Source organism: Borostomias antarcticus, assembly GCF_949987555.1.
Source record: "Borostomias antarcticus genome assembly, chromosome: 5".
Taxonomy (NCBI): domain Eukaryota; kingdom Metazoa; phylum Chordata; class Actinopteri; order Stomiiformes; family Stomiidae; genus Borostomias; species Borostomias antarcticus.
This window is the reverse complement of record NC_140238.1, coordinates 23,792,233-23,807,734: the sequence shown is the minus strand read 5'-3', so window position 1 is coordinate 23,807,734 and position 15,502 is coordinate 23,792,233. Positions and strand designations below refer to the sequence as shown.

At 44.1% G+C, this 15,502-nt stretch overlaps 1 protein-coding gene across 2 annotated transcripts in view; it reads right to left on the bottom strand.

The window, feature by feature from the left end:
* LOC311308905 (syntaxin-binding protein 4) overlaps positions 1 to 11,198 on the bottom strand; it is a 50,487-nt gene extending 39,289 nt beyond the window's left edge. For both annotated transcript variants that reach the window (XM_084437984.1, XM_084437985.1), the window contains exon 1: positions 11,074 to 11,198. In XM_084437984.1, coding sequence (XP_084294110.1) covers positions 11,074 to 11,138 — 65 coding nt within the window. In that variant the 5' untranslated portion in view covers positions 11,139 to 11,198. The remainder of the gene's footprint in view (positions 1 to 11,073) is intronic.
* Positions 11,199 to 15,502: the final 4,304 nt, after the last annotated feature.

Here is a 15,502-nt window from a genome sequence, read left to right as displayed (position 1 = left end):
TCCTCCTCCATCCATCAGTATGAGGCCCCGGGAGGGACTGCCTGTCCGTCCGCCACTCACACACACACACACACACACACACACACAACGCACGGTTACATCAGCCCCTTCTCTCCTCTCTTACCCTCATCTTCCACAGTACACTATTTACCTCATATTTACTATACTTGCTGTCCCATACTAAAACTGTAGGCTGCTCTTGAGTTTCCAATTTGGCAAAAACCTTCCAGTTTCTGTGTCATCTGTGTGTGTGTGTGTGTGTGTACAGGTATGTGTATGCTTGTTTGTGTTTGTGTCCTCCTGCCATTATGTCGTCTCAATTAAAGGTACAGGTCACCATTTTGTAGAAAATATAATATTGTATCACTTACCGCCAAAGTGGGAGGTTGGACATGAATGTCAGCATCTTCCCTTTAAAAGATACAACATCGGCAACGCAGCCACCCGCTGCAATAGATTACATGGTAGGTGGCCTTAGAGCAGTCTTACAGATATAAATCTGTATGCATTCAGTTGGTTCACGACCCTTACCAAATCAGAAACATGTACAAACAAATAATACACGTCTAATACTCTATTATTAATTAAAATCAACGACCTCATCAAGATTGTCAAGATTCTCTAATGGTTAGACATGAATATTCTTTAAGCCAATCAAATTCCCTGTGCGGAAACGCAAGACTATTGCTTGAAGGAAGACAAAAACAGACAGACATGAACCCTCCCAATATACACACACACACACACACGCACACACAACCGCAAACACACACACACACACGCACACACACATGTATACACACCGTGACTCTATTCTCCTCTTCTCCATTCAACAACCATGACAACAACCGTTTGCATTGGAATTGTAATCACCAAATCTGCATAGTGTGTTGTTATGAGATTATGGGATTAACCAATCCACATTGAGAAATCAAACAGAGGCCTGGGCACAGACAGACACACACACACACACACACACACACACACACACACACACACACACACACACACACACACACACACACACACACACACAGCTCCAGCCCTGTTCTCCATTTGAGTATTGGAGTCCATCTGTTATTGAGTTGTTATTATAATTATTGTATTGTAATTGTTATTATTGTTATTGAGCATAATCTTGCAGTCAACATTTCACTGTGACTGTACACATATGTTATATGTGCCAAATGAAGAAATCTTGAATCTTGAATCCAGATGTGCTGCTCCCCAGGCCTAGCCAGCCCAGGGGGGGAACCTGAATCCAGATGTGCTGCTCCCCAGGCCAGCCCAGGGGGGGAACCTGGAGGTGGGCCGGACTCATAATGGTTTTCCCCCTCTGGGGACTTCAGCTAGCGCATATGAGTAATGAAATGAGTTAATCTGACTGTGTGAGGGGTTAATCGTACTGAGAGAGAGAGAAAGAGAGAGAGAGAGAGAGAGAGAGAGGGAGAGAGAAAGGTAGAGAAAATAAGAGGGAAAGAGAGGGAGAGAGAGGGTGAGAGAGAGAGAGAGAGAGAGAGAGAGAGGGGAGAGGGAGATAGAAGGAGAGAGAAGGAGAGAGAGAGAAGGAGAGAGAGAGAGAGAGAGAGAGAGAGTGAGGGGCTGGTCTGACCTGTTTATGACCAGGGAGATAATGGGAGCAAGGCTGCCCTCCGCAGGTGAGGAAGGAGAGGCAGACGTGCACAGAGACACTTAGACAAGGTGCTCGTGTTTCGGGAGCAGTGAAGGCACGGTCTCCTTGGCCTCAATGTGGTGGTCTATCCAAGCCAGTTAAATGTTAAAACCACCTGCACAATCTCAAGTCACTTCTTAAACTGGATGAAACACTTCCCGTGGGAGGACTGATAGTTTGGATGGATCCAGAAGAGTTCTTCTGAAGCGCTGTAGAACGACTGAGCAAGAAGGCTCCGAGTGATCTACGGTCAGTCTTAAATTCCGCTCAAGGTCATTAGGATTGCTATGAGCTGATCTGAGATCTGTATAAACATTGTCAACAAGTGTTAACAGACGAAAAACGTCATCATGTTCATAAAGCAGTCAAACTCTCAGTCGAGAAACATGAGAAATTCAATAAAGCCAAGTGGTCTCTATAACTGTCTTCTCACTGTGCTCTAGCAGCTATGGATTTATGGTCTACAGAGCTACTGGTACCACGGTTGTGTTATTGCACTGTGGTCCGCTAGCAAGAGCACTGTGTTTTAATCTGCAAAAATAATCTGTACATTTGATATAGCCTGTATGGAGCTGTCTACATCCTAAGAAATGACATGCTCCAAAGAAAGACATGTGACACATGACTGGGAAAGACACTAAGAACTATTCAAAGTCATACATACTTTTACTCTTCTGCAGCCAATCTTTTTACAGTGACGTGAAAGGTTATACAAATGTCATATTCTCACAATATATGTTGATGGTGAATGATTGATGATGAATGATGTCTATTGGTTAGGAGCTCACCATCCTTGAGACATCACAGTTCCCCAGTTCATGTGTTCATGATCCCTGTTAAAGCTGCATTACTACATTTGCTATGATAAATCGAGAGGGAAAAGTGAGCTACCTGTAAAAACCATGTCTTTGTAGACTGCTGTTTGGCTCTGCTACAGCAGTTATAATAATTGGTAACGCTTTATAATACAGCCCGTGTCTTACCAGTGACTTACCCGTGTCTTACCACTGTCTTACCCGTGTCTTACCAGTGTCTTACCACTGTCTTACCCGTGTCTTACCCGTGTCTTACCAGTGTCTTACCAGTGTCTTACCACTGTCTTACCACTGTCTTACCCGTGTCTTACCAGTATCTTACCAGTGTCTTACCCGTGTCTGACCAGTGTCTTACCAGTCTCTTACCAGTGACTTACCCGTTTCTTACTAGTGTCTTACCCGTGTCTTACCAGTGTCTTACAGGGTACTTACCTGGTACTTACAGGTAAGTACATTGTACTTACCGGTATTTAATACTTTAATACTTTACCTCTTATTACACATCATCATCATCATTACAATGTAAGGACATAGTACATTATGTAAGATGTGCAGAGGGGTCACCCCAAGAAAGCTAATTAGAGCTTGTAATAGGGGGCCCTATCTCATGACCAACATAGCAGTGCTTAAGCAGTTAGCTGGTTATACGTTGGGTACAAAAAATAATCAAACAAACAGGTATATAACAGACAGAACAGGTATTTAACAGACAAGACCATACCGGCATACATCCAATATAACTCAGGCATCTATGAACATAAGATACAATAACTTATTCTAAGTAAAGGTAGTGACTAAACATATGTTGCTATAAGTTGATTTTTAAATTTTTTCTTGAAGGCAGAGATGGAATGTGACATCTTTCATTTATCGTTGAGCTCATTCCAAATCTGTGGTCCTCTGCACACAACACTGAAGCTAGTGTGTTTTAATCTACGCTTTTCCCAGTGATTAGGTGTTTACCCCTGGCGTTATGGGTGTGCAGAGGAAGGCTGATAGGAATAATTTAGGATTTAGTTTGTGAACAACCTGGTACATCATAGTGGCATTCTGGAGGTAGTTGTATTCGGTAAGCCTCAAAAGGTTATATCGGTGAAAAAGTGGTCTGGTGGGACAAGTAAATGAAGACAATGATAAGGCATGTAGGATTTTTTTCTGTAGAATCTCTAGCTTTTTTGTGTAAGTTGGGAATGTATTACACCATATAACATTACAGTAGTTTATTTGAGGTTCAAATAAGGTTTTGTAGAGGATGGTAGATGAAGAGAGTGGGATTAAGTGTCTCAGCTTGAAAAATAAGACAACATATTTAGATATTTTTTTGTTAGGCCATCAATATGGCATCTACAATTTAAAAATGTGTCAATGAGGATCCCCAGCAATTTAATTGAGCTAACTTTTCCAATATTCTGTCCATTTATTTGAGGGCAAGTATACTCAGTATGAGGTTGTTTTTTATTAGAACAAAACATAACATAACATTTTACTGATATTAATAGAGTTTATTACATCTGAACCAGGAGTCTACTTTCATGAGTTCGATATTAAGGATTTTTTGCTTGTAGGACAGAAACAGGTTTGTGTCATCAGCAAATAATACTTTGTGTAGTACGGAGGAGGAATTAACAAACTCATTTATATATAGAATGAAAAGAATGGGCCCCAAAATGGAACCCTGGCCCCATGTTTGACGGATTTAAGTGATGATTTGTGGATGTTTATACAGACATATTGATATCTTCCAAATACATAGCTACAGAATAAAAAACAACCTCATACTGAGTATACTTGCCCTCAAATAAATGGACAGAATATTGGAAAAGTTAGCTAAATTAAATTCCTGGGGATCCTCATCAAGTGCTAGGCCTCTGATACCATAGTGTGGTAGCTTCAATTAAGATGTTAAGATCAATTGTGTCAAAGGCTTTAGATAGGTCGAGAAAAATTCCAATACCATAGTTGCCATTCTCGATGGCATCATTGATCTTTTCTATTAAGTCGAGCACTGCCATGCAGGTAGTGTTTTTTTTTCTGAAGCCATACTGAGAAGGCACAATGATGTTAAGCTTGTCCGGATAGTTGCTCAACCTAAAATACACTATTCTCCTTAGAAAAAGTAGGCAAGATGGAAATAGCCGGTACTTATGGGGTACTTATCCGGTACTTACCCTGTACTTAAAGGTAAGTACTAACCTGGTGCTTACGGGGTACTTGCCCGGTACTTACAGGTAAGTACGGGGTACTTGCCCGGTACTTAGTCAGTACTTATCCGGTACTAGTCTGGCTCAACGGATGTAGGTTTTGGCAATAAAACCTTGTCATTCGTTGTCACACTGCCCAATCAGTGGTGAGGTCTGGCAACGCAAATTAATCTGATTCGGCCCGAGAGATTCTCTTGGCACCAATCAGATTCGATCCAGATTATTTTGCAAGAGCACAGTCACTGTGTCTGGGGCTGGCTCCGGGGCTGGCGCCCCTATTGTGTCCGGGGCTGGCGCCCCTATTGCAGAATGGTAATATGTCCAGCCAGACCTGTCTCCGGCGCTGGCACAGCGTAAACGAAGTGTAGAGATAGGTCTAGCTATGCGAGACTAATCCAGTACTTACCCGGTACTTACAGAACTTTGCCTCAGTGCTAGCTCGTAGCTAGCTCGAAGCAGGCTCAGCCTCAAAGCATAGAAGTTACATCCTGCAGCAACAACCATCAGGCCATCAGACTGTACAACAATGCCTGAGTGTTCCATGTGTCATAGGGGGGTGCATGTATGTGTGTATAGCCTACTATATTACTAGATATACCTAGACAGCCTGTATGTATGTATGTATGTATGTATGTATGTATGTATGTATGTATGTATGTATGTATGTATGTATGTATGTATGTATGTATGTGTATGTATTCTCCTTGACTTACCTACCTGTATATATGTTATATTTATACTGACCGAATGTATGAAGGTACATATATATCTCATCCTATTGTATTCTATACTGCACAGCTGGATGTATATGGTCCCTGATATCATTCTTTTTATGCTACTACCCTCCCCTTACCTAGTGTCTTTCTTTGTTATTCTTTATCTAGTGTTTATATTCTTTCCAACCTTTCTGTAATTTTTCAACTGCTGAAACATCACATTTCCAAGATCAATAGTATCTTATCTTACATTCAATGTCCAAGAACTAAAAAAGAAAGAGAAATCCAGGGGAAACGTGTCTATCTACAGAGATGGAACAACAGGGATTAAAATTCATAGAGCGAGCTCGCATGATCACGATGCTGCTAGATTAACAGTGATCTCTGCCAGCTCGGCTAATTACAGCTGGCAGCCTGTTCATGTCCTCTCTCCCTTCAAACTTTGAAAAATGAACAAATAGATGGTCCACAGCCTCAACGGTCTGTCTGTACGGACACGTCAAACCAGTCAACTAAGCACAAATCTGTCAATAGGTTGAAAAAACAAAGAAGCGCATGTTGTTCCCTGGAGGCGTACCGCGTCAGCACCTCGCTATTCAGATCCACATCGCTGGTGGAGGGAATCAAAACCAATGAAGTCGTTCACAGCCAATCAATATCGCCCAGCGGGGAGGGGGCGGGGCTGATGAGGGCTGAACTGGAATCATTGCTTTGAATTGATTTTCCTCTACAAAAAAAAATGAAGCTGATTCAGTTTGTGTGTGGGTGGATGGTACTGTAACAATAAAAAGCCATATTGAAAGTGTGAGGGAGATGTGATGAGAAGTACTCTTAGACTGGTGGCGGTGCGGACTGCTGCTGACTGAATGGGAATTGGATGTTGATTAGCCTCATAAAAACAGTTAGACCACCAATAAAAGGATTCCGTCTGGATTCAGCCCAGGAAAGACAGTAAATCAAGTGCTTCTAAAAGAATACTGTATAGCCTACATGGAATTTTAATGTCCGCAAGCGACCTCTACTAAGAAAACATAATTAAACAAAAGTCATAACAAAACAACAAATGTGAGAATTCCCATTTAACCACCCTCAGATTAGAAACTAATGTCGGAGCAGCACCTTGGTCCAGAGATAAAGCACTTCTGCAGGGTACATGACTAGGCCAGGATACATGACTAGGCCAGGGTATTTGACTAGGCCAGGATACATGATTAGGCCAGGGTATATGACTAGGCCAGGATGTATGACTACCTGGGTACATGACTTGGCCTGGGTGCATGACTAGGCCAGGGTGTATGACTAGGCCAGGGTGTATGACTAGGCCAGGGTATATGACTAGGCCAGGGTGCATGACTAGGCCAGGGTGTATGACTAGGCCAGGGTGTATGACTAGGCCAGGATGTATCTTCTTGTGTTTTTTACATCATGTGTGTTTTCATGTTCAGCTTCCTTTCGTCATGTCCCACCACTGAACCATGATCTGTCCACTATTCTTTGTTATTGTTTTAACATTCTGTTGTGTAATGTGCCTTGTGACAAATATTCCAGGGTAATATCAACAAAATTCTACATTATTATGGTGCACATTGTAATTCAAGGAATCTACGGTCATAATGATACGATTAATTAAAATAACTTAAAAACCAAGCAGATCATCCTTGTCGCTGTGTAAACAAATAAACCACATTGAGAGGATGTGACTGAATAAGATTGTGTTGATGCTAATACACAAGCTAATAGTACAGTCAGGGGGACAAGCCCTGCATCACGGTCTGTGTGTTCAGTCATGGTGTCTGTGTGTTCAGTCCTGCATCATGGTCTGTGTGTTCAGTCCTGCATCATGGTCTGTGTGTTCAGTCATGGTGTGTGTGTTCAGTCATGGTGTCTGTGTGTTCAGTCCTGCATCATGGTCTGTGTGTTCAGTCCTGCATCATGGTCTGTGTGTTGTCATGGTGTGTGTTCAGTACTGCATCACAGTCTGTCTGTTCAGTCCTGCATCATGGTCTGTGTGTTCAGTCCTGCATCATGGTCTGTGTGTTCAGTCATGGTGTGTGTTCAGTACTGCATCACAGTCTGTCTGTTCAGTCCTGCATCATGGTCTGTGTGTTCAGTCCTGCATCATGGTTTGTATGTTCAGTCCTGCATCATGGTCTGTGTGTTCAGTGCAGACAGGCTGAGTACACATGACATGTGACCGGTAAATGACCTGTCTGTCACCCAGCATCATATCCCCTGTGTCTCTGTGAGGAGGAGAGGGCTGGTGGACGGCCCCCGGAGCCTGGACTGGTGGGAGGAGGTCAGACATCGAGAAGTCAGAGAGCATAAACCCACTGAGGAGCTGTGTATCAGATGTGTATCAGATGTGTATCAGAGTGTGTATCAGATGTGTATCAGAGTGTGTATCAGAGCTGTGTATCAGAGCTGTGTATCAGATGTGTATCAGATGTGTATCAGAGTGTGTATCAGATGTGTATCAGATGTGTATCAGATGTGTATCAGATGTGTATCAGATGTGTATCAGAGTGTGTATCAGAGCAGTGTATCAGATGTGTATCAGATGTGTATCAGAGTGTGTATCAGGGTGTATCAGAGCTGTGTATCAGAGCTGTGTTCAGGGTATATCAGAGCTGTGCAGAAATATATGACTGGAAAGCAAAATATTGAGTCACAGAATCCAGCTAGGGAAACGCTTGTTTAAAAGCATAAACTAATAATTTCCTGACCTATACGGTAAAACACAATTATAACCATTAGTAGGCCCGCACACAGTATCGGAAGGACACCAGGTCCACAGGGCGCCACATGAACGCGATATCAAATTTGTAATATGGATATGACTATCACTGAATATTGTCCTCAGCCCTTTCTCACACAACAGATGCTGCAGGCACAACACACACACATCTGAAGAAATATATTATGCCACAGTCTTGAGTTAACTATTGTAAATACATAAAACCATAGGTGGTTCTGGGGGGAGGGGGCAGTGGGGGCCAGTGCCCTTGTAATATTAAGCCTGGACCCCCCTGTAGCCCCCCTAACTGTGGCGATTATTTTAACCTTGCGCACACATGACAGCTCATTTCTGTCAATGCAGGCAAAATGCATAATAGACTGGTTATGAATAAGGTATAAATGGGTCTTTTTTTCTCCCCAAATATGAATATGAATGAGCTCATACAACTATGGAATATTTTGTGGCAAACACAATGCCTGCTCATAAAAGCAGACAAGCTAATCCAGCACAAAAGGGTGCAAAGAAGATTAACCAGAATCCAGGACATGAAGTGTGAAATTTCATGGTGGGTGGGGGCAGGGGCGGGGGGGGGGCATCCCCAGATCTCCCACCTCATGTTTCCCTCCCATATGTGCTGCACCCCGTCCCAGAAAATAATTCCACCGTTTGGTAGTTTGGTACCCCTAAAATCACATGTGACCCCAGCCTGCACCCCGCCAAACCTGACGTTATCACAGTCACAGGAGAACATTCCAGAAAGGGTGGTGTGCTTACCTGGCTGACAGAATCATCAAACCACCCCCAGATACTGAACCAGGGCTCTGGACTGAGACTGGCAGGGTGCAATCACCTCTGCATGATTGCATAGGGTTTTTGTTCACACTCATTTGACCTCTGCAGATTACTGCCAACATTACTGCCATGTCAGGACTCCTCTTACAGTAGCAGCATGCAGGTGCAGCATGGCTCGTTTTCATCACACACTGCAGTCCTTTGATTTACACCATCAAAGTATCACCGATCCGTACCCCCAAAATGATGTTCTTGTGACAGAAATGGAGAACTCGAGGAATGCCCCGGGAGGAAGAAGCCCTACAGCATATTTATCGCCTGCATTCTACATCCACTCAGCAGAAGTTTAAAAAGCAGTCCATAGCCACATTGGCCCCACAGTAGCCCCCAAACAGAGCACTTCTCCTGCGCCATGCAAAGGTGCAATACCTCCATCATGCCAGTTTTAACGGCACCACTCCTACCTGTACTTCTTAGTGGGATTCATCCGGATGGGAAAACTCATGCGTTCCAGCGTCCCGCCCTCGGGGTTAAACTCTAGGATGCCGGTGATGTAAATCAAAAAGTAGTCCCAGAGCTCAGGTAGCTTGGAGGATGGATACATGGGGTTGGATTACAGTTGCCCCTTTGGCACGGCGGGTGCTCCTGAGAGAGATTGTGTCAACCGGGGGACACCCTGGGTATCCAGTTACCTCCCTGAAGTGGTCCCTGCTGACCCTGCCCTATTCTCCACTCAGGTCCTAAATTTAGTAGCCGCAGTCACCGGGCAGATCGAGTCTCTCCACAGTCAGGCAAGAGCGCCCCTCTCTCCCTCTCCAAACTGCGCCAACCGTCCACGCGCCACTGCTCCGCATAAGATGCTTACTGTGGCTATACATCTGAAGGGTTGGTCACAAGTTGCAGACATAAACAATTTAGTGACTCCATGGGGACGCCGATTAAAAGTCATTAATGAGAGGCTTCTGGACAAGAGACGTCGAAAGTGCTGCGCAAAGGAGTTGTACGCCTCCCGGACACGTAAAGTGGAGATATCTATTCTACAGAAATGGCAGTAGCCTATCAAGCACCGCGTAGTAACATATCTTATGTAGTCTATTGGCAGTAGCCTATCAAGCACCGTGTAGTAATCAAATCAAATCAAACTTTATTTGTATAGCGCATTTCATCCACAGAGGCAACACAATGCGCTTTACAGAGAGCAATGGGGGGGCATAGGTCCCACCCCTAGCCTACATACTCCAGAGGGAAGAAAAACAAACAAAACAGTTTCACCCGGGGGCCAGAATAGTGAGCTGCAAAAATTATTCCCTGACCGCTCTCAACGAGACGATCGAGCAAGCTCCTGGACCATGTTTGTCTATTGGATAAGAACAGCAGTAAACATGAGCTAAATAGGCTAGGCTACTTCATAAGAGAGACATGACTAGTAGAGTGCACAAATAGTTACAGATAAGTTGCCTACATGGTAGGCTAGGCCATTATGTTAGCTAGCGATTAGCTATCCCTGTAGTCGCTAATATGATATTTATGTGAATCGTATAACAAAACACAATAAGCACTTAGCTGAACAGGCTAATGGAGAATGCCGCAAAGCAGAGGTGGGGAAACAGAAAGCAGAGAGCAGAGCGTAACATATATTAGCCTAAGTGCTGAAAATACGACGTGCATATAATTAAATGACGGTCTTGCGTAATTTGGGTGCGCACTCAACTACTACAATGTCATGAAAAGAAATAAATAATGCAAACCCATATCATAGGCTAGTTAGTGAACAACCCAACGTAACAACAACCGCACAATGATGGAACAGCAGTAACGCCATATAGCCTACCTTGCAGACATATGCTATACCTGCTGATGCACGCAAACCGATTTTCTGTGACTCGAAACAGGAGCACGAAGGAAACTGCGCAACATCTCCGTGGAGACAGACGGGTCAACTGTTAATCCGTTCAAAAAGTTCCTTAAACATCACGAGATAGGTTAAATGTAGGAAGGAGACAGCTGTCACGGGTGGTCGCAACTGTGTCGCAAAACAACAACACTCTAAACGAATATAGGCAGTGGGGGATAATCTAAAAACAACGAATGTTTCTCAGACTTTGCCATGCAAGTGATACACATGGTCCCCAGATCTTACCAGTAGATGAGCGAGAGTCCATCAAAACGCTCGAGCTCTCTCCCACGCTCTTTCAGAAAGGACATAGCATCCAAAAGAAATGGTGGGATCCGAAATCGTCTACTGAAATGCTTCGGTTTCAGAGTTTCAAAACAACAGCCCGCGATGATCTCCAAGAACACATCACTCACTCTTGACTTTTTGTCAATGTAGCCTCGTTGACGCGCTGCGCGCCGCGTCGCTCCGCTGAGTGCGTGGATGTGTCAGCACTCATTCCACATCAAATCAATGAGAGCGGGATTGCAGCGCTGGCCTGGCCGCCCGGCGGACAGCGGGACGCTCAGGCAGCGTGTTTCTAATCTAGCGGACACGTTGGATTTGTGCTGACACAACACGACTGACTGTTTAACAAAATCTGAATCTCTCCTCTGCCGAAGCACACAATCGGGTTGACTGGTTATATCCGCGCGTCTGTTCATATAACAGTGTGTTGGCTCTCTCAGAAGAAGACATGCGAGAGAGAGGGAGAGGAAGAGAAGGAGAGGGAGAGAGAGGGAGCGATGGAAGAAGGCGCGTCTCTACCGCCCGAGGTGCAATGCGCGCAGGGCATGTCTAGTTCAGGTACACATGCCAGGCCACCTGCCCAGAGACGGACATCAGACGGCCATAGCCTGAGCTTCTGGGCTTGTGAGTCTTAATGTCGCAGCCAAGGAGGATTTAGACCTACATATCCTTAAAGAAAGTCTCTTGACCTTGCTGGGATTGTCCAGTTTATAAAAGGGTTAAATTAATTGGATAAAGGATTGGCTTATAGACCGTATTATCTGAGTTTGAGGATATAAAGAGTGTCTCATACAGCAGAAAACATACTTGCATGATAGCATTTAGGTAGAAGGCATACATTAAAGGACAATGCTCGTTTTTGACAACCTGGACCTTATTTCCGACATATTATAAGACGTTTGACTCACCGAGATCACTTTGGTGTAGTTCGGAGGCATGTAGAAGAAATTTAAAATCCAGCGCGAGCCAGTATATCCATGTAATGGCGGTGGTCGGGGCACTTAGAATGCAGTTTCTAAAAATCTATTTTCTGCCGCGAAACGGTTGTTTTCATCAATCTGTCTTGATGAATCGCTAGTTGTGCTTACATAGAGCATAGGCCCGTTTTGGTTTTTCACATGCCTCTGTAATATGATCTTTAGAAACATCTTTAGACACGAAATAGCTTCCTCACTTGCTCCAGCACGCATGCACACAGCGTGCTGGAGCAACGATTGCGCGCTGTGCGTATGCGTGCTGGAGCAAGTGAGGAAGCTATTTCGTTTCGAAAGACGTTTCTAAAGATCATGGCATGTGAAAAAACACAACAGGCCTATGCTCTATGTAAGCACAACTAGCGATTCATCAAGACAGATTGATGAAAACAACCATTTCGCGGCAGAAAATAGATTTTTAGAAACTGCATTCTAAGTGCCCCGACCACCGCCATTACATGGATATACTGGCTCGCGCTGGATTTTAAATTTCTTCTACATGCCTCCGAACTACACCAAAGTGATCTCGGTGAGTCAAACGTCTTATAATATGTCGTAAATAAGGTCCAGGTTGTCAAAAACGAGCATTGTCCTTTAAGACTAGATTAGTTAGCTACTCGTCTCCCTGTGGCCAGTGGCTCATCCAGCCTTGATATTCCAATAACTGGTCAATGTCCCCTCCCATGTACTTCTGTTCTTAGCAGGCCCATGTGAACTCTGCTCCTCTGTAATCCAGGTGGCAGTTTCTCTAAGCACTGACTCAGGGTCAGCTCTCGTCTGAGCTCCATAGCAGTAACCAGTCAGAGTGGGGGCGGTGTGATCTGACCCTGTACCCGCTGTCAGGGAGCAGTTCTCCTCCAGGCTAATCCAGTCAGGCGTGCCCGTCATGGAGGGCTGGCCAGCGTTCTGGGCACAGATCCAGAATCTGCTTACACAGCATCTGACCTTTACTACTTGGTAGGGGGTGGTGATAAACTGATCCTAGATCAGGATGAAGACAGGACTGTCCCCTAACTCAAACAGAGGATGGAGAAGGGAGCGTATGTTGACATGGAAGTGTGATTCAAGAGACTTGACAGTGATGTACAGTAAAATGTGGTGTAAAATGTACACAAGTGTATATCATGAAATATATATTATCATGGAATTGAAAATATTGCTTTACTGACATTTATTTGTGAAAGAAATGTATTGTTTCTCATTCCATTATAAATAATTTACATGAGAGATGAGTCCACTTGAAATTGTCCTTTGCCAATGTGATGACTGTTGCTCTCTGTGTGTGTGTGTGTGTGTGTGTGTGTGTGTGTGTGTGTGTGTGTGTGTGTGTGTGTGTGTGTATGTGTGCGTGTGTATGTGTGTGCGTGTGCGTGTATGAAAGAGAGTGAGTATATGAGAGAGAGAGTGAGTGTGAGCATGAGTGTGTGTTATGCCCCCTTGTGGTTAATTGTACCCTTTAGTTTCAGTCATGGACTGATTCTCTCTCTCTCTCTCTCTCTCTCTCTCTCTCTCTCACACGTACTCACACACACACACACACACACACAGCATCATCACCATCAGAACCTTAGGATGGCGTTAGAATAGAAATAGAACCTATAGATCATAAAGCTATAGATAATAGACATTCTTTACCTGACTTTACCTGACCAGTCTTTCATACCTGACGATGTCTATTAGACAGTTTTTCATACCTGACCATGTCTATTAGGCAGTCTTTATCTGACCATGTCTATCTCTTTCATATCTGACCGTGTCTATTAGACAGTCTGTCATATGTGACCAGAACATGTGTGTTAGACAGTCTTCCATACCTGACCATGTGTGTTAGACAGGCTGCATTCCAAATCGCATACTTCTACTTCTTACTACCAGTACCTACTACAACTGCCCTTAGAAAGTATGTACTTTGCAAGCAGTAGGCATCAAATTGGGACATACTACCTTGTCATAACATTGCGCCTTGAAATTTGCCCACATCCGTCGCTGTCCATAACGCGACATTCGTCTACAGCTGTCACAACTCGTACATGTGACGCACATTTCCGCTGCGCACAGGATTGTGGGTCAGAATAGCCAGAAAAGCCTGCTGGCTTGCATACTGCAAAATACGACCGGATGTAGTAGGAGATCCTGGTATTTTTGCCATACTGCATGTGGCATACTATGTATTGGGACATACTACATCCTGTTTTGGCATACTATATAGTAGGGTAGTATGCGATTCGGAACGCAGCCACAGACAGTCTTTCATACCTGACCATGTGTGTTAGACAGTCTTTCATACCTGACCCTGTGTGTTAGACAGTCTTTCATACCTGACCATGTGTGTTAGACAGTCTTTCATACCTGACCATGTGTGTTAGACAGTCTTTCATACCTGACCCTGTGTGTAAGACAGTCTTTCATACCTGACCATGTGTGTTAGACAGTCTTTCATAAGTGACCATGTGTGTTAGACAGGGTGTGTGTGTGCACGAGGGACGTAGCACTGCATGTGAGGACTGCAGGTGGAGCTGTGTCCTCGTGTGTGGAGAGGCGTGTGTGTGGAGAGGCGTGTGTGTGGAGAGGCGTGTGTGTGGAGAGGCGTGCGTGTGGAGAGGCGTGTGTGCTAGCAGGCGTAAGCGCCACCCTGTTCTCTGCACAAAGTCTTCCTCGCTGTCGTAGTCAGAATCAGTCAAGTTATCTTAACATAAACGTTCAGTGTCACCCCTCCGGATACAAAAGCGTACTAGCTATCGACTTTCAGTCAACGCTGAATGTTAATCCTGTTCATTCTCATCTCCTACCTACCTGGCACACCTACAAGAGAACGTTCTTCCATCAATAGTTTCAGCCCGATCCTTCTGCAATGGACACACCCAGGTTTCAAAGGCTGTATTCTGCTATCACAACATGACTGATAAAGACTTGCTGGAGACACAGGTAGAATACCTTGCCCGGCCTAACCATTACAAGGTGTTAATAATAATAATAATAACAATAATAATAATAATTTATTTTATTTATATAGCACTTTTCATTGTCAGACAATCTCAAAGTGTTGTATCAGGTTTGCATGCAGAACTGTACACATATTGATTGGTATGCACACAAAATGCGTATGTGCACACATACGTATAGATGGAAGCATGCACACACACACACACACACACGCACACACACACACACGCACACACACACACACACACACACACACACATACACACACACACACACACACACACACACACAGAACGGTGCAGATCAGCCTACTTCAAATAGCAAGATTAAGAATGATGCTGAGTTTAGAGGAACACTCTGAAAAGCAAACACACAGTGACAGAGAGAGAGATTATGGAGAGAGAGAGAGAGAGAGAGAGAGAGAGAGAGAGAGGAAGAGAGAGAGGAAGAGAGAGTAGGATAGGGAAGTT